At 38.8% G+C, this 20,593-nt stretch overlaps 1 protein-coding gene across 3 annotated transcripts; it reads left to right on the top strand.

Moving 5' to 3' along the window:
• Positions 1-3,580: 3,580 nt before the first annotated feature.
• Positions 3,581-20,106, top strand: tbx5b (T-box transcription factor 5b). Of its 3 annotated transcripts, XM_030143413.1 has the most exons (10): positions 3,581-3,667; positions 5,413-5,477; positions 8,018-8,161; positions 8,385-8,479; positions 8,792-8,911; positions 10,312-10,459; positions 12,482-12,634; positions 14,486-14,577; positions 16,460-16,713; positions 17,936-20,106. In XM_030143413.1, exons 2-10 carry the CDS (start codon positions 5,475-5,477, stop codon positions 18,523-18,525), a joined length of 1,599 nt encoding a protein of 532 aa, XP_029999273.1. In that variant the 5' UTR covers positions 3,581-3,667; positions 5,413-5,474; the 3' UTR covers positions 18,526-20,106. The 3 variants fall into 3 exon arrangements, with proteins under 3 accessions (XP_029999273.1, XP_029999275.1, XP_029999274.1); XM_030143415.1 differs by lacking the exons at positions 3,581-3,667; positions 5,413-5,477 and adding an exon at positions 6,652-7,079 and having other exon boundaries at positions 8,015-8,161; XM_030143414.1 differs by lacking the exons at positions 3,581-3,667; positions 5,413-5,477 and adding an exon at positions 6,654-7,079.
• Positions 20,107-20,593: the final 487 nt, after the last annotated feature.

Below are 20,593 nucleotides of genomic sequence, written 5' to 3'. Positions count from 1 at the left end.
TCACACAGCAAGAGCAAAGGTCCATTAGGTAAAATGCCTTCCAACTCTGTCCTGACCTCTGTCCACTTCCCTCTCTGCCTCCCAGTGCAGCTGTGTGTCTGCATGGTGAAAATGTCTCCACAGAACAGCTTAAATTGTGTCAGTAGGTAAAAAGGCCCTCGGTGCCTCTGAAATGTCAGCTGTGGTTAAATTAGTTTTGAGTTTGTTAAAGACAGAGAGAGAAGTCCAACCAAAAAATGTAATGTAGCTAAATCAATGAATGTCAATAAAATTATATTAGCGTAATTATAGGGAGGAGAAAGGTGATGAGCAAGATTATTATAGTCAATGAAACTGGAACTGACAGTTAACTAATAAATAGTCCAAATTTTTAAAAAATATGAAAACTGAAAACTACAGCGAACAATACAACACAAACCAAAAAGACAAAAATAAGATACATAAACGCAGGTAAATATCAGTTTATCGTGATATTCATTCTTGTTCTACATGAATAAAATAACTTTGCAAAATAAGGGACCTTTAATGAACAATTGTTTTGTCAATGCAATCTTTCTCACTACTTCTATTATCTTCTATAAATAAAGGCTTTTCTCATCATACCTGAAAAACGGAAGCAAAGCAAAAACTCAAACCTATTTGATACCCCAAAAATAAAAATAAACCTACCAATGTACCTGTTAACCTTCATTAAATAATACTAGATATTACACTGTTTTGTGTGTTTGTGTGTGTTTTAATTGCTTTTATTGCATTTCTTGCTTATTTTTCTCTATTTTACTCTGGTAAAAACTAATGGAGATCATAAGTCAATAAATAAATAAATAAGATAATCTGATAACAAAAACCATAATTTAGAAATGAAAATGAATCACACCTTAACACTAGAACAACTTAGATGCTGATCTAGTGGAAAAGTTCAACCTCATCCTTACACTCTGACATAAACCCTTAAATATGATCAGCTTTTGTGAGTTTCTCATCTCTGTGACTTTTCCTCATGTCTCTAGGGCACAGTGACATGTAAAAAAACAAACAAACAAACAAAAAAACACAAAGAAAGCCATTACATAAAGCCTGGAAAAAGCCAACCAAAATACGCCTCTGAGGTTGAATTCTTTGTCTGCCCAAACATAATGAAAAGGTCACTTAGCACTTCAGTTTGACGCCTGTGAGTGACAGGCATCTGTAAAGGGCAGAGCAACGCACTGCACCCTTAAATGTTAATATTCCCACATGGATGAGCCTGCAGAATGAACCCACCCTCTGCATCTGTGCCTGATGTCACTTTGAAATGTTACAGCAAATTCAGGCGTGCACCTGGGTCGTTGTTCTTGGTTGGATGTGTGTTTTATTTTTCTTCTCAAGATTTTTGGAAAATGAACCCTCTGTGTGCATGATGAAGTCAGTGACACAGGGGTGGTTTTGTTTCTCTTGGACTCTGTCCCTCTTATTTCATTCCAGTTGTTTCTTCTTTGTTTACAAAAGAAATCCACTAGAGGGAGCTACAACACACCACACCTCATATACTATGGCGTATTACTGCTGCACGAGGAGTAGGAAATCCAGTTAAAGGTACAGGGAACTCATAAAGCGGTCATCCACACTTTTAATAACACCTAAATACATATATTTATACACGCAAATCATTATGTCATTCGGTATTATGGACAATATTACAATAGTACATTAATGATAAGAATGAGGGTGAAGAGGTTTCCCATGAAAGCCTAGGGATGAAAATGTGCACTTTTTTTTTTTTTCCAGTTTTGCGCGTGCTTTTAGCCTTTTGGTACCTTATAAAGTTTATATCACAACTTTATATTAACACTACAGTTAACATTTTATAAGAAAATGCATGCTAAATAAATGAACCATTATATTAAAACCTTTATACATATTTATAAACTATTATCAAAAGCACACCAGAATTACAACATTTTAACCCTTTCATGGATGAATAATGAGAACCTTAATCAAGATTTTTTTTTTTTCCCCTGAGTGTTTTTATTCCTTTTTTGGCATGAAAAAAACAATGCGACTGAAAATTTTCTCATGAACCTATTTTTCATGGAGTTGCAAAAATGTCCACTCAGCAGGACACCATGGATTTAATTTCTGAAGTAAAGAAACATGTATTTACTGATATATACTGTGTGGAAACTATGAAATAAAAACATTTTTAATGCTGCTAATCTGATGTTTTCTCACATTTTTAACGTACTCTAATACTAGTCACTACTCACCTCATGGAGATAATACGCAAAAAAAAAAAAAAAAAGTTAAAAAACAAAAACTGTTAGTTAGATAACTTTTGTTATGATTTGGGGCTATATAAATAAAATTTGATTTTATTTGATTTAATTACAGTCTAATAACAATAACAAGCAATTGATTTACACTCAAACATGTTACTGCAGATCAGGTTTATCAAGAAAAGCAAAGTTCCAATAACGGTATGAATGTCAGTGTCTGGGATGATGCATAAGTGTCCACTGTGTTGGCTGATATGGAACTAAAACAACAAAATCTGTGAATATACAAGAGAACAGATGGAGAATAACTGTCCACTGTAGTGACCACTATGCATGAAAGGGTTAAATACTTGGAAGAACAAACAGCAAGTAATTATTTTTCCTAGTTATTTACATATTTGTAGCCTATTTACAACTTATAGCCAATATTATAGGCTACATATATTTATGTATGGTTACTGACATGCTTTAGGGATGGTTTTCTGTGTGTAGATGCATGAAAATATTTGCGGAAAATGTGCCTATAATGGAAACTCCAACCAAACAAAACATCCAAATGAAGGAATATATTTACAGTCAAGGTTTCAGTAATAATATATCATCTGTAACCATCTATGAAGCCGTTAGCTTTAAAATACACAGTTGCTCATAAAGTTGGAATGATTTTATTTTCAGACTATTCCTCTTTTTATTCCTATTTATACACATCAGTGGGCTAATCACTTTTAACCAGGTTTAATGATTACAAACTGAGTCCCAGTTACACTTTATCTATCGAGATTAAATCACATTGTCACAATCATTTCACGAGGTAAAACAAATATTTTATTCCAAATTGATGGGCAGCAGTGTATATGATTAGCTCAAGATTCGTAGCAATATGGGATAATAGAACTATATTAATTTATTTATTTTTGTTTCTCATTATATATCCTTTGTACACTTATTTACAGTAATTACAGAATATTTACAGTGATGTTAAAAGGGACTATACCATTTACTGTAGCCTGTGGAAAGGAGAATAGTCCAACCTAACGTGTTTAATATGAAGTCATATTAACGTGGAACAGGTTTTCCTTCATCTGGACTTGGAGGCCCCGTCTGGACCGCTGCCAAACCCCCACCTTCTGCAGTTCCCACATCAGACCACCTTACAGGGAGGGGGTTGGAATGTATTTTGCCCTGTGTGATGTGATTGTTTGCAGAGAAATGGGTTGACCTTGCCCTCTGATGCCACACACACATGCACACACTCGCTCTGGCCGAGCCGAAGGTGTGTGAGACAGACCTGCTGAGTGCAGGAGGTCTGGGACCCCTTCACCACTTCCTCCAGACAGAGAACAGAGGATCCAGTCAGCTGAAGCCAGGATGGGACAATAATGAGCAGAGCAGCCGCCACCACCTCATTCCAGGTATTATTGAAACCTTCACCTCTCACTTTTATTCCGCCTTCAGGGCAAAAACTAAGGGACGAGTTTCATTCCATATTTTGTTCTTGTGATTTAATCCGACACAATAGGTAAAATTAAACGGTGCTTATATGGAAGTAAATATATTAAGACTAACAGCAATATAGATGAAAAATATAGTTTAATGTGTAGTAATATATTCATTCAATATACCTGACATATAAGTCATATAAACACTGAGTAAAGAATATACAGCAGGCAAATACATTTCCGAAATGCTTAAATTATGCAGTCAAATCCAGACATAATTAAACATTTATGTTACAACTAATATTACTTCCAGATCATAACGCAGAGGAGACTTTACAAAGTGTCATTAATTATAATTTTAACTTAGATTTATGTTGGCCTACTTTATAGCTTACATATTCCAGGCTTTATAATAAAAAGGATGAAAGATTGTTTTTCAAAGTGATTATAAAACAGGCCTAACTATTTGATTTGATAAATAATTCATATTTGCTGAAGAAGAAGAAGAAGAAGAAGAAGAAGAAGAAGAAGAAGAAGAAGAAGAAGAAGAAGAAGAAGAAGAAGAAGAAAAAAGTTAATTTCTCCAAAAACGTTGTTGTCAGTTTTATCAACAAGTAACGAATCCGACGTTTTACATCAGTCGGACACAGTCATCAAACCGAACTTTGTCCGAATGATTTCGCATGTTTAGTTACAGACTAAAATGTAGACATTTAGAACTTTCAGCGTTTAGTAATGAGAAGTTTGGTTGAAGACATTTGTTAACTCCGAGGTTAAGATCGATGTTAACTGAACAAATTCATTTTAAAAATATTTTTATAGATAAAAAAAAAATCAAACAAGAAACACTGATGTTTTTTAAAATTATTTTATAGCAATTTTCATAAAGGAAAATGACGAACTATAGCAAATAACGCTGTGAATCATGACTATTTCCTCTACATCTGAAGGAAAGATTTTTAATAGATTTTTAAGTGAGTGTCATTTTGGAAAAATATTCAGAATTTATAGTTAAAATAAGTACAAATCAATAACTTGGCCTGTTTGGATTTCACTCCAGACACAAGGAAATTTTTATTTTCAGACAATTAGACTAAGCCTGAATCTTTGTCCTGCCGACGCGTTGAAATAGCCGACAAGTTTTCTTCAGGGTTTTTTTTTTTTTTTTCCTTTCTAGATGCAGTCTTTTTAATGGGGAAACTTTTGACTAAAATTTTGTTTTAGTTTTTTTTTTTTTTTTTTTTTTTTTTCCCCTTTTTCCAGATCCAAGAATAAATGCGAAATGCCAAGTGTCTTAAGCAAACCATCACACATCCACACATCCACACATCCTGTTACCACCATTGTTTAACAGTTGCATCACTTAATTCTTATAAAGTCAAGTTAAACTAAACTACAACTACTGTTTAAGCTTAGTGTGACATTAAGTGTTTTTAAAGCCCAACATTTCATCACAGTAAACATTAATAATTTATCTGCAGTACCTCACACTTCACAGTGTTGACGTTAAATCAGGACAAGGCGTGCGTGGTGGTTAAATAAACTGATAGGCCTATCAGATTGGAAACTTGATAGGTCCACGCACACACACACACACACACACACACACACACACACACACACACACACACACACACACACACACACACACACACACACACACACACACACTGTGGCTGCGCGCTCTCACTGCAGCGTCTGCTTGTCGTTGTTCACAGAGGAAGCCTCACCGAGCTCCTGATAAAGGGACGTCTATCACCGCGGAATTTGGGCTTTTAACATGGTAAGAACCTGCACTGAAGATGCTCCGGTGACCGAAATATTGGCTCATGCATGCTCGTAATAGTGAGTGTTTTACGCTGAGCAGTTCTCTTCTTGTACTGATATCTATGAAACTGGTCTGTACTGAAAATATATCAATAGTCTATATAGACCACCATAATTTTTCCATAATTTCCGAGTTACATCTGCTAAAAGCCTTTATAAAATTAACACAGTCAACACCACAGGCCTGTTGTATTAATAAATACGGAATATAAACCAGTCCAAACATAGATTGGCACATTGTGGTCACAGTAAACGGCGTGGAGGGGACTAGAGGCCGGGACGCGCGACCGTGGAAGTCGTACAAACTGGTACTGAAAGGATCTGACCTCCTGATGACCCCTTCAACTTTCAACTCTGGATGCCTCTAGTTATCAGCATCTACTGTAATCCACTCAAAGTGATGCGCGCTCGCGTCAAACCGACACTGCTGCTGCATCTGTGCGCGTCAATAATCTAAAATATGTGTGTGTGTGTGTGTGTGTGTGTGTGTGTGTGTGTGTGTGTGTGTGTGTGACTAGGCCTGTATGGATTTTATCTTGTGCGGAAATGAACTCACGTTTGCATTTGGGTTTATCAATTCTGGTAATACATTTGATAACAAAAGCATCTTTCTTTACATGTCAGAACGCCACCAGTGGTCCAAATCGTTTAACTTGTCATTTATTGACATGGTCTAAATGGCACTGAGCATTGACTTCTGCCAAAGTTAAATAAATAGGACAAAATAAACAAGAAAAATAAACCCATGCACCTTCATTTGTATTATATTCGTCTTCCCAAATTTCATGCATGCTTAAATTCCAATAATGGGGCTTTTTCACTGACACAGATTGGCTCACACAATTGTTTGGGTTTTTTTTCCAGCGTAAGTCCGATTTTGATCAAATAAGCTCCCACTCAGATGTGTCTGTCAATGAGAGACTATAATATAAGGTATTAATGTTGCAGGGCTCAGACAACAGTAAATTAAAGCTTTGGAAAGAAATAAATAATCATCAACCTTGTGTTTGCGTACACGTGCACGCGCGCCCAGTGTACCCTGTGCGTGATTGGCCCGTGTCACCGCCACGGTTTGGGCTGCAGATAACGATGCAGCGTGCAGACCTATGGGAACGCGGGGAGTGCGCAAGGGGGAGGGCGGAATCTGTGAGGCGGACCTGACTCCATTTGTAATGAACGATCTGATGAGCGGGGTTCAGATCAGGGCTGGCGCTGAGGCCAATGAGGAGACGAGCGAGATAAATGGGAAATAAATTCTAACCGCTTTGAAAGGATCTCAGCCTCCGCGTAGCCGGCGGTGACGGGACGCAGCGGAGCGGATAAGCCGCGGTCAACGCACCGGGGAGCGGACAGCAACCGTCTAGCGACCCGATGGTATTTCAAAGCTGCACAAGGAATATGGTGGATGTTTGAGAAGCCACATCGAAACATTTGGACAGCTGGATTTGTATGAATAATCTCTTAAAGGGAGACGGTGAAATTAAAGGGCACGACTGCACAGCGCGCAGAGGCAGCATGAGCGTGTTTTCTGCAAGCGAGGCAGAGCAGTGCGTTTGAGGTAAAGGCCCTCCGAGAGGCCATCCAGAACACACACACACACACACACACACACGCACATGCCAGACACAGGCTGTGGTGGACTTCGTTAATGTCACAGATAGGCACATTAAAACTGTGTTGCATTTCTAAACAGCATGTAGACTTTTGTTTATAGTCCAGCTGCCAACACTGTGTGCGATTTCAAGCTCCAGTTGGGTTATCTGCATGCATTAAAGCTGAAATACAAGATATGATTATTTATGCTGTTAATATGACCCCTGGATAATACTGCCTCTGCACTGAATTAATGATATCAGCCTATCTTCACGATCAATGGGAAATTATGCCTGCTGTCGACTTCAACAACAACAACGTTAAAGTTCAAGTTTAGGTTCTGATTAGACTCCTTAGTAGAAAAGCCTGTAATTAGGTTATTGGATCACTTCACTCCAAGTTACTGCAATGTAATGTAATCTAATGTGATGGAATGAATTGGATTTTCATACTAGTATGTTGCAAAGACAATTGATTAGCCATTTTTATTGTCACCGCAGTGTTAAAGTAGGTGTACACGTTTAATAAAGGACAACACTGCTGCATATGTGTGGTTGAACTATTCCTCAACCGTCAAACAGCTTTGATTGACTAAATATTCTAAAGGTTTCACTTACTGTTGCAAAAACGTACGAGAATGTTAAGTGTAATTATGAGGCAGAATGGTAGAATAGTTGGTTTACCAGACAAACCTCAAAATAAATTATTCAAGTGAAAACAACCCACTGGCAAAAAAAAAAAAAAAAAAAAAAAAAAAATCCACAATGAGAAAACAACTTCTTATCAAATGTTAGTCTATATAAATGAGGTTGTGTGTGTTCAGAGACCCATTTACTCTAAATCTGTTTCTAACTATAGCAGATGTATATAATGGAGTCCTAACCCCTCTGCATGTGTCAGTAGGACATGGCAAACGGAGGAGACCAGTTCGGCCTCCCAGAACGTCCGGACTCGGACTGCATGGATTCACCAAAAGAACCCAAACAAGAAAATCACTCCTACACTTTAAACTCACCAGCTTCTCCACAAACTGCGTCCAGTCAGCAGGTAACACTGGGAAAACAAAATAATTTGAATTTATTGTAATATAGAGTAACTCGGTCACCTAATGCACCAGTATGCAGAAATGATATAATGACTAAATGAGTATCCTAATTACATTTATATAAAATCTGATTTTAAGCCTAATAGATTGTTTCATAATGTGTTTTCTTTCTACTCTCAATGCTTCTTTATTGTGTCTAGTGACCACTGTTATTATTTTTTGCAGGGGATGGAAGGAATCAAAGTTTTTCTTCATGACAGGGAGCTGTGGACGAAGTTTGATGAAGTGGGAACTGAAATGATCATCACTAAAGCTGGAAGGTATGGAGGAGGGAATAATTCACTGTGGAATAAATAAAATGTTACTCCAGAGCTACTGTGATAAATTAATGTTTTTATTTTCTGCAACCCTTTGGAAATAACCTGCTGGGTCAGGCGTGAATGGACCGGGATAGTTTCAGTGAATCGTGGGACAAAAAGACAATAAAATACGCAGTGTACGCGCTGCGAGGCCCACGGGGTGTGGTGTGTCTCAGACGAAAAAAGGGCCTTTGGGTGCTTTTCAGGAAAACTTTTCCTTGTTCTTTTTCGTGAAGGTTCATAGTGATAGTGTGTGTCCATGATTCCCTGCAGGAGGATGTTTCCCAGCTACAAGGTGAAGGTCACAGGGCTCAACCCTAAAACCAAATACATACTCCTCATGGATATTGTACCCGGAGATGACCACCGCTACAAATTTGCAGACAACAAATGGTTCGTATATGCAACTTAACTAAATAAATCCAAATTCCTTTATATTCGTAAATGAATAACAGCCTGTACGTATCAGTTTACATATAAGATCAGCTAGCAAATGATACACCCAGATCTATTAATATTAAATTCAAACATCAGTAAATGGTCTTAAAAAATTAATGGTGAATGAAATGATACAGCTATAAATATACAAAATGCGCATATTTGAGATTAACATTTTTCCTTTAATTCCTGTGTAAATCTTCTGTTTTATTTACGCACAAGGTTCTAGAAACAGGCCACTGAATTACCATCAGAAATAGCATCCTAAGACACTTCTATAAATCTTAAATCTCCCCGGTTTATCCTCTACTCCATCCCTTCCTGCACTGCGTAAAGGTCGGGTCCTTTCTTGCAGACCGGGATGGCCTACTTCCCAGTATTTCCCCCCTTGTCTGCCCGCCGGTAAAATCAGAGTATAAAGGGTTCACCGGGCGGACACACGGCACAGACTGGATTAAAATCTCTCCTTCAGCTGCGCGTAGATGTGAGCAGACCACTGACTACTACACACAGTCCCACTGAGATCCATCAAGGCTCTGCCTCTTCAGACCATGTCTGCATCAGACTGGGTTATGGATAAACTTATTTTGACACAAAGTCCCAGCAGAGCTAATAGAGGCTCGGTGTTTACAGAATGGAGTCGGTGTGTGGCCTGCAGGCGCTTTTTTAATGAATGATGTTTTTTCTTTAATCATAACCTATTTATTTATTTCATATTATGCCACCCAGGTTGACCTTTAAACCTCGAAGACTGGAAACTGGCCCACATTCTAGACTAGGGGCATCTTTAATACACCTATCCGCAGTGTATTTATAGTCTATAGCTTAATTATAGTGTAGGCTATTAAAGTATCAAATTTGCAGTAACTTTTATTCTAGGTTTTATTGTAATTTTAATTAAATCTATGATGTTTTACACGGTAAACACTAGAAAAATCACCTCTTTTTCCGTCCTCTTATCGGGTTAATCAGTTCCCAAAACAAAATTAGTCATTAGACGCAACTGTTGGTGACCGAGAGTAGTATAGTTCAAATTTTGGTCCTTGTAAATATTTTTTGTTTAGTGATTTACGCAGCAGATAGTCTGAGCTAAAACTCAAACAGGACTGCGTTTATTCGGACCCATGTCCAGATGTGATTTGTGTGTAAATACAGGATGATTTGGTGTATTTTTGGTGTAGTCTCATTAAAACACCAGACTGGTCTTGTGCAGCCGGCGGCAGGGCAGGATGGGCCTTCTCATCTAAGGGGAGCTGGAACAATCCACGGACGCACAGACACACACTTTGACCCCACTGAGCCTCAACGACTCACCGTATTTTTCATCTGCTACTTTTCTTTCTCTGGGCGTCCAGGTCCATAACGGGGAAAGCAGAACCCGCGATGCCCGGCAGGCTGTATGTCCATCCGGACTCACCCGCCACCGGCGCGCACTGGAGCCGCCAGCTCGTCTCCTTCCAGAAACTGAAACTCACCAACAACCACCTGGACCCCTTTGGACATGTGAGTCTGCCGTCTTATGACATAGTTAATGTGGAGTTTTCTGTTTCCTTGTATAAAGAATATTTTTATTTGCCTTCGACCCCGGATAAGTAGTAGAAAATGGATGGATGGATGGATGGATGGGTGGATGGGTGGATGGATGGATGGATGGGTGGATGGATGGATATTTTAAATCCCAACACTAGTGGTTAGTTTGGTGGCAGTTTTACGCCGGATACTCCTCCTGAAACCACAACTAGAACTATAGACCTAAAATAAAAACTAGAATCAGTGGCTATATTCTAGTCGAAATTCTTGGGTTATTCCTTAAAAAATAAAACCCTACACTGGAGCGTAAAACACCCGAATCCAAAACATACCCACGGGGCGTGTTAGCCGGCAAGTAGCCACCATACACATTTTAAATAAATAATCCTGAGCTGTGTTTTGTTTTAACAAGAATAATTGGACAAGGTATGGGTCCAGATAGACAGGCATAACCGGAGGCAGCCATTCCACGTGCCCTCAGCTGGCAGCACATGCGTCTCGTTCTGCTGAATATAACTCAGCAGACATCACAACACTGCACAAATCACCATCAGGACACGGCGGCAGCACTTCACACTCCGATGAACGGACTCTCATTCCCGCCACGTCTACGGGAAAGCATGACAGCGCGAGCCCACTAGGCCCAGCTCAACCGCGCGCTGAACTGAGGCAGGTGGTCGCGAGGCAGGTATTGTGTTGCGCGCGCAGCTGTGCGTCAGACTCACAGGGTCACGCAGTGTTTCCGGTGTTGTTAAATTAGAGGTGATATTATTCTATGACTGCACTGGCCTTAAACTAATGCACGTCACTGCGATTAATCTGAGCTTCGCCGGATAAACAAACGCGGACGTGCGTGCGCGTACACAGGGGACGTGGTCCAATTAAAAACCAGTTGAAGAGATGTCAGTGTCGTGGGAAATAGTTTGTGTCAGGCTGTGTTGTGAATGCACAGAGCCCCCATAGGTTTACATGAATGTCTCAAAGCCAATTTTTTTGGTGGATTCTGAAGAAAAAATAACTTGAAAAGCAAACTCTATAGTAGCTGATGTGTATAGATCCTCAGTATTGTATTTACTGAAGACCAACCAGACTAATAATAAGAGATTATCTCATTTGATTTAGGCAATAATTGCCTTTCATGCCAGATCTAATGGTGTCTATAATCTTTTGCAATATTATACTGGTCTGAACTTACAAAAAAAAAAAAAAAAAATCCAGAACAAAAGTACTGAAACTTTACCAAGCTTGAATCACTAATAAAGAAAAATTAAGCCAAATGCTGGTTGGCTGTAGTTTCCAATATGCAGTTTTGGGTCAAAATGTGAAATTCTGAGAATTAATGAGAGTATGGGTTTTACTTAAAAGAAATATTTGTCTCAAAGCTACTAATTCTACTTCAAAACACTGTCTCCACATTACAGTGCAGTCACTTTACAGTTCTTTCCACCGGAAAATTTATAAATCTGTTATATAAATGTACATAAACCAATATATATGTGTAATAACACTTTATTATACACATTGAAAACATCAACAATTTGTTTTCCAGTTCAACTTGTTAAAGTCTGTAGCACATTTAATCTCTGAGGTAAATAAATTCTAAAAAAAATAAATAAAATTTGTGGACAAGTGTTATTATACTTAAATTTTTTTTTTTTTAAATTGTTGTACATTTTCATAAAACAAATCTATAGCCTGTTATACCAGTAATTGTGTGAGCTAAACCAGGCAATAGTTGTTATCTAAGAATCTGTGTGTAGCAGTCATGATATTGGTATTTTTGTAAACCTTGGCTGTGTCCCCTGGAGCCAAATAAACCAAATGTATTATTAATTTCCTCTGTCTCCTGAGTTACATGAGTTGTATCCATGTAATATGAATCCATGTCTAAACTGTTCATGTCAGGCAAGAAATATAGGTACCCTGACTTCAGGTGTTCTTCTGAAAACATGACAGGCCATTCAGCCTCACCTTGTAAATCTCTTTCTTGCACAGATAATACTCAACTCCATGCACAAATACCAGCCCCGTCTCCATATTGTCAAGGCGGACGAGAACAACGGCTTCGGCTCAAAAAATACGGCTTTCTGCACCCATGTCTTCTCTGAGACGGCCTTCATTGCTGTGACATCCTACCAGAACCACAAGGTAGGACTTAACATGGACTTCACATCCAAAAAAAACTACAGCACATAAACTTTAGGTTTGTGAAGATATTAAAGATCCAATAGTGATATACTCTGTTGTGTTTGAACATTATGTCTACATTTGCAGTCTGAGGCTGTAGGTTACTTCATAATCATTTTAACAATTATGGAAATAGTATTCAAAGTTATATGTGAGGAAATCAGATCTGTTCTTCTGTCAGCTATGCAACCATTGACACCAGTTGCAAACCTTTGTCTTTGATCAGTGGTCTTATTAAAACTTCTGCCTCCACATATGGCCGAGCACACACTCTTTTCTCACACCCACACCCACACCCACACACACCCACCCACCCACACCCACACACACCCACCCACACACACACACACACACACACACACACACACACACACACACACACACACACACACACACATCATACATATGCACGGACAGACACACTTGCATTTTTTTGTTTGTATAAGTGCCCGTATTTTGTATCCAGAAAGCCAATTTGCATCTTCTTTGTTTATGTGTGCATACTCTGTATTTGTAAACACACCCAAAAATAAATTAGCGTGGTGTGTGTGTGCGCACATGTGAGCATGTGTGTGACTGAGGACATGTGAGAGTGTGAGAGTCTTGCTCCGTAATGAACTGTTTCTTTGCCTTGATCTTGGCTGATTCAGTTTCCTTGACGTTCAGAAAGACAGATTGCTAAAGCTTTAAGCCGCATTAATCTGAAGACATTTCATAACAAATCATAAATTACATAAACAGATTCATTTTAAACTTTAACTTAAGATCCACGACTCTTGCATTTCTTCATTTTATTACAGAATATCTTGTTTGCAAAATTTGTTGATTAAAGAAAGGGATCAGCCTGATAAATAATATGTCTTCTGAATGCAATTGTGTATTTATTTACTGCATAATAATAGACAAGCACATGAACCATCAAAGAGCATTAACAATTAATCACTGATTGATAGTAAGTTGAATGTAAAATCAGTTCTTTGTGTGTTTTGATTTTTCAGAGAATTGAAATTTATTATTATTATTATTATTATTATTATTATTATTATTATTATTGTTGTTGTTGTTGTTGTTGTTGTTGTTGCTATTACCATTATTACTACTACAATTATTATTAGTTGTAGTAGACATTCCACTTCGAATACTGATCATTTAGATACTAGGATCAAACTGTGTAAATTTTCTGAGTTATTTATTGTGTGTTGAGTTAAATATTTTTTTCAGAGAAAATTCCCAAAACTTTACAGCCATGATCAACAGACACCCTTTTTATTATTGAATATTTTCTCTGTTTAAATTCTAATTATTGAGGCATTGGGTTTATCTGCACTTCAAAGTTTGTTTAGACCTTAACTGTGTCAGATGTCCAGTCCACTTGCCCGTTGTTCGATGAACGCAGTCTGCAGCCAAATGAAATCCTTCACAACACAAAGGTTTCCCTCCATGACATCACTGAGAAAAGTTTGAAGACTTAACATCAAAGCTTCTAGATTTGGAGCACTAAAAGCTTTGGCCTGAAACCCTTAAACCTGGCGACTGTTTAGGTAAACAGTTTATTCTGTGTCAGCTGGCGAGAACACTGTCCACTCCGTCAGAAACGTCAGTGGCTGAGGAATGTTGGTTCACCCAGAGCCTCAGCACGGAGCTGCTTTTAACATCTGCAGGCCCTAACAGTGCCTCTGACTAATAGTAAACTACTGAGTCCATGTGGACGGCTGCTACAAACTGAATGCTTTTTTATGTGACTGTATGTGCATGAAACTGTAGTATTATGCACGTGTCAGTGTTAAAGGATTTTGTATGTTTTATCCTTAGATTACGCAGCTGAAGATTGAGAATAATCCTTTCGCTAAGGGCTTCAGAGGCAGCGACGACAATGAGCTGCATCGCATGGCCAAGCTACAGGGGTGAGTGCAGCTTTGTTCATGAGTGAATATGTTTGTGGTTTGTGTGAGCATTCATAGACTCTATTCCTCTCTCTCGTCCTTTCCTGCCTGAAGCGAGGGTTGTTATGATGGGGTGCATATGGTCTGAGACATGAACGTGTGTGTGAGCGGTGCCACGTGACATAAAGAGATCTGAGCCATTGTCACCTGAAGGTTGATCCGTCTGAAACCTTGTTTACTGAATGAGCACAGCCATTGTCTGTGATACTTCGATAGATAAATGATATCACTTTGATGCTTTTTTTAGGCTGTCACCACTAATCAGCTGATGACCCTACATGGTGTCGGTGTCTGAGTGCGGGTCTAATCTCCATTCAAGCACTGTGTCAGACAGAGGTTTGGAGGTTTTAGGAAGCCAATAGGAGAGGCTGTTACTAAATGAGACAGAAAAGAGAGAGCAGAAAAGAGGAGAGGAGAGGAGAGGAGAGGAGAGGAGAGGAGAGGAGAGGAGAGGAGAGGAGAGGAGAGGAGAGGAGAGGAGAGGAGAGGAGGCTATCTGAAGTGACACATGGATGGATGTTTATTTTTAGAGTGGTGAATTATCTCACAGCGGCACAAACTGTGTGTGTGTGTGTGTGTGTGCACGCGCGCTGTGCGAGTGTGTGTCACTATCTTAGCGAGAGACAGAGAGATGTGGCCTGCTGTCCCCTACATACCACAGAGTTCATCAAGAGGGCAGTGTGTACAGAGAGAGATCAGAGCTGAAAGGACCGAGAAAGGCTAAGTCGACTTGAAAGAGAAGGAAAGAGGAAAAAGAAAACACACAGATAAACAATACAACCAGGCAGAACGGGAATACCTACAGAGTCAGGAAATGCTTTTTTGTGTAATATACTGAGGGGTTTGGTATCATTTGACAATTTTAAATACTGATTCAGATGAAATTAAAATTGTTCTGTGGCTTGTTTTTAGTTTGTAAATAAGTAAGTAAATTTTAGTTTGTGGTTGATTCTAAATAATACACAAAAAAATTACACTAATTACACATTACAGCACATATTTTAATATTTCGGCTCTGAAAACAGGCAGTTAAAAAAATAATTAAAAACTGACAAACTAGCCAGAATATCCTCGTATATTTTTCTGAGAATAAAATATATAAATCACAAAAAGAACCCTCAAAAAACAGATTTACATTTAAATTGCTCTGGATTGATTTTCAATTTGTGTATGAAATCGTAGCTTTAATTCTAGTTCTAAAAAATGATATATACAGTACACTGTCCCCATAACGTTGGAATAATTTTGTTTTAAGACACATTTCTCTTTTGAATCCTATTTATACACGTCAATAATCACCTTTGACCAGTTGCAATGATTACATACCGAGTCCCAGTTACACTGTATATACCAAGAATAAATCACATTGTCACAATCATTCCCTGAGAAGAGGCAAAAACATTTTTAATCCAGCTTTATGGGCATCAGTGTATGAACATTTTTTGCTACAAATATAAAATTTGATGTAAAGAAAATTCAAATACACATTACAGCACATATTTTTAGCTCTGCATTTTTATGTACTGAAAGCAGTTTTATAACTTAATAATTAAGCTTGTTTACTGTGACTTAATGTCTCTTTCAGGGTTTACTCATTTTTATTAGCATTCTGTTCATTCTGCATGAGTTGAAATTAGTGAGATTTTCTCTTGAGGTACTAAAATGTAAAGACATTTCTTGATGCTTCAAAACAGCAATTTAGTTGGTGCCAAAAAGTTGTTGAAGTTCAGTCTCCAGCCCTAAATACGCTCGAGGCCATAACAAAATCAGTTTCAAATGTTGCTGTTGCTGTAGTTGTTAAACCCCCCTCTCTGTCTCTGTTTCCTGTCATGGTCTTCATCAGTAAAGACTACCCTGTGGTCCCTCGCAGCACTGTCCGTCAAAGATCATGCTCAGCCGGGAGTCCCTTTAGTATGGAGGGCCGTGGGCTGCGGGGCTCACCGGAGGGCGTCAGATCCCCTTACAGCTGTGAGAACGGTCTGAACAGCAGTAGTCCACAGGAGATGCTGAGCGCTCCACCCACCCACTACACCCTGTCTCACCCTCACCTGCAGCACAGTCAGCACCCACAGCTGTACCACTGCACCAAGAGGAAAGGTAACTGGAAACTCTGCTTGACTGTACTGGCAAATTTTTTAAGGAAATATATGTCTTACACCTAAAATAAAAAGAAATCAGACCTACATTCCACTGCATAAGAAGCAAAATGTTTTTTGTTTTTTTTTCCGCTTAAGTTAACATTTTGCAGCTACACATCCCTGATTCTACCTTCATCCCGCAATAACTGGAACTGTGAAGTTTCATTCTTACTTTTTCATATTTTGCGTGGATAACTCTGAAACTGTGAATCTTTCTCTGGGCTGTAACTGTTTGAGTAGTTCATGGTGAATTGTGTTAATTTTTAAACAAGTTATTTGTTGCAGTTTCTTTTTCATTTTTATTTCATTTATCTAACCTTTATCCAATCAGGTAAGTCCTTAAGAACAAATCTGCAGTGGCAGCGTGGCAAAGGGGAGATTTCTTTTTGTAGGTAGTTTTAGATAAAACAGAGCCAAGGCTTTTAATGTACTGAGACATGATTAAAAAAGACAAATGAGAATTTGAGTATGTTTTTGTAAATTTATGAAAATAAATAAAAAACAAACAAACAAAAAAAAAACATTTGAATTAAAATTGCACTGTGGCTGGTATTAATTTCACATAACTTAATAAGTGCTGGCAATTTAAAAGATACATTTTTCAGTTTTTTCATGCTTCGACTTCAGTCAAATAAATTATTTTGAATTACTTTTGAGCTAAGTCATAGAGACATAATGTTTCCTGGGATGCTTCATGAAGGTAATGCAGAGTAATTTTATAAAATGTGCAAACTAGACACTCCACAGCCCTCAAAGGGGTACAAACGTTTTACATTCATAGATCAAATGTCACCATTTTTTTCATTAATGGCAAAACACAAAAATAATTATTTTTACCCAATTGAACTCAGTCCTCAGAGAACATTTTATTTATCTATGTTGTGAAATATTTCTTGAAACTCAGACACAGCTAGATGACTAATCTGCTAAAATCTTATGTATTCTTGATTCTTTTGTGAGTTTATGGTTAAACTGCTCCTATTGTCCTCGTGTCTGTGTTGTGGTTAATGTTATTTGTATTCTAAAAAGTATTTTACATGTACATTTTGTTTCCACCTCAGCCATTTGAACTGTGTAAAGAAAGAAGTTGGAAATCCAGAGCTGGAACTCTCCCAGCTCCTCTTTTTAATGAACACTGAATGGAAAATCAACACTATATTTTCTCTCTGTCTCTCCTGCAGTGGAGGAAAACTGTTCTCCAGGAAACCGCCAGCACCCGTATAAAAAAGCCTTCACAGGGAACTCTCCAAGTGAGGGCGAGTCTTACTGTCACCCCTCCTCCTACCCTCCTCCTCCTCCACCAGGGTTACCAAATAATGCAGTCTTGGGTCTCACTGACTCCCCCTACAGCTCAGACATGGGACAGCGTCAGGCTTGCATGTTCGCCGGCTCAGAGTCCAGACTGGATGAACTCAACTGTGCATCCTGGTCATACACCTGTACACTCCCCTCTGCCATGACGCCCATGGACCCTTACCCACCTTACACTCCTCACCCCCCCTACAGCTCTAGCCCTCAGGGCTCTCGACTCAGTGCCATAGCCCACCAGAGCTCTCCACATCTGGGGGAGCACATCACTCACGACCCATACCAGAGCCAGAGCTCCGGACCTGCAGCTCAGAGCTCCCAAAACATTCACAGCCGGCAGCTCAGCCCCCCTCTCAGAGAGTACCCCCGCTACACCCCCAACCTGTCCCCGCCTCTCTACCACACACTGGAAACTCACACACACATCCGGTGTGGGGTTCCTGAGTGGAGTGCAGCCTCCTAACTACACCAGAGGACGTACAAAGACTGATCAATGGACAGAGATTTCTGACAGATGCTGCACCATATACAGGATAATTATGACAATACCTTTGTAATATAATTGTGAAAAGTGTAATCTTGTGCTGTGTGAACAGATCTCCTCTGTTACTCGTGTTTCTCAGATGTGCTGGACGAAGCAGTGGATTGTTCAAGGTTAATCCAAACTTCATGAAGCTTCTGCGTTAAAAAAAGAAAAAGAGAGAGAGCAGCACAATAAACATCAAAGTTGTACTTTAATGTCTCTTCGTACCCCAAAGACTGGTGTCATCCAAATGTTTGCACTGTGAGCCCTGTTAAGACCAGACCGTGAACAGTACTTGGCTGTTTCCCTCTCAGTGACTCCTAGTCTCTGCATTGTGAGCGATGTAAATTGTGACCCACTGTCACATTAAAATGATCTCAGCTCTCACAGCAGAGCTTGAGGGAGACATTTCCTCTCTTTAGTGGAGCAAAGCACAGCTCCATGCTCAGTCTCAGTGATGGAAAAAAGGCATTTGTTTGTGTGTGCATGTGTGTGTGTTTGTATGTATAGCCCATGTCAGCTCAGCTCAAGAACGCTATGAGTTAATTTCCAATGAGACAGGCAGTAGTAGCTGCAGGCGCTGCACATGGAGATAAACACTTTAGACCATGCTACAGGCTGAAAGACCTGTAAACACTGTTTCCACTGCATTCTGGGTAAATGCACAACTCAGCATCACACAGCTGTCACCACTGTCCTCTCAGTCACCCCCGGCTGACCAATCACACCCTTCATTCATTCAGAGGTAACCAATCAGCCAGCTCCTCTCTTTTATCCTCTGCTGGCCAGTCAGAGCTAGACATTCAGCACATATTATGTCTGCCTGTGTTGGCCCATTCCTGCTTTTTATGAATTATTCAGTAGTTGAGTTATGATCCTTGACACGGAAGGATTGCTCAGCAAACATAGTCCTGAGAGCCCGATGATCCTGATGCTCCAATTCATAAAAATATTCTTATCAGATTTTTTTGTCCATATCATATCCAGACATCATTACTCCATTAATTGGGTTAAATCCATCTCCCTGCAGATTTTAGTAGCGTTATTTTCCTTCTTGTAGCTGAAGTTTTAGTTTATTTTTGTATTATGAAACTGTTTTTTTCTATGCAGTAACATAAAGGTGCTCTTACAGTCAGTCATTACAGTATGTAGAGAGCAATCCTCGTATTTCCAATATGTATTTGATTTATTTGTGTGGGGTTATGTGTATGTTCCTGTGGGTTTGTGTGTGTGAGATGGTCAGATGTACAGAGCTAACGTCTGGGAAAATGTTTGTGTTTTATAGCATTGTTCCTGCTAATAATATTTATTACTCTAGATTTGTAAAGATTAGTTTGTTGCTAACTTGTGAAACAAAACAGTATTGTTCAGAGATATTTGTTTCTCTTTGAAGGTTTGTTTCTGGTTTCACCCTCCATTTCCAAGTGGTGATAAATAGTTGTGATAAACAAAAATTCCTGTTTTATGGACAGATTTCTATACAGAAATGGAATAAATTTCAGAGAATTTTGCCTAAGTCAATTGGTTGTAGTGGTCTTCTTTGTGAATGGACAAAAAAACACAGCAGAGACCAACAATTAACATTCCCAGGGGGTTATTTAAAGTACGTGTGGAAACTCTTTTAAGTGCAGTGCAGTTTAAATGCATGTATCAATATGAAGGACCTGATAACTGCAGTAGCCTGCTTCTTCTCCTGCATGCGCTTTCCAAAACTGCAGCAATCACATTCAGCACCAGACACTGGGGGATGTCGTGCTGATCTGGACAAACAGCGAAAATTACTTAAATTAGCAAAATTAATCTGCAAACAGAAAAGGACAATGGACCCACAAGAGTGCACCCAGATTAACAATAAATATGTCTATATGCAACAAAATTACTTTTTTGGAAATGGATAAGATTAAATGAAAAATACTTAGTTCAGTTCTGTACTTTGTCTATAGATAGAGATGTATGATTGTTGTGTCAATGCAATTTGTTTATTGTCTTTTTTCAAAGTAAAGAGTTA

Source organism: Sphaeramia orbicularis, chromosome 9 (assembly GCF_902148855.1).
Source record: "Sphaeramia orbicularis chromosome 9, fSphaOr1.1, whole genome shotgun sequence".
NCBI lineage: Eukaryota > Metazoa > Chordata > Actinopteri > Kurtiformes > Apogonidae > Sphaeramia > Sphaeramia orbicularis.
This window is presented reverse-complemented; position numbering and strand designations above follow the sequence as displayed.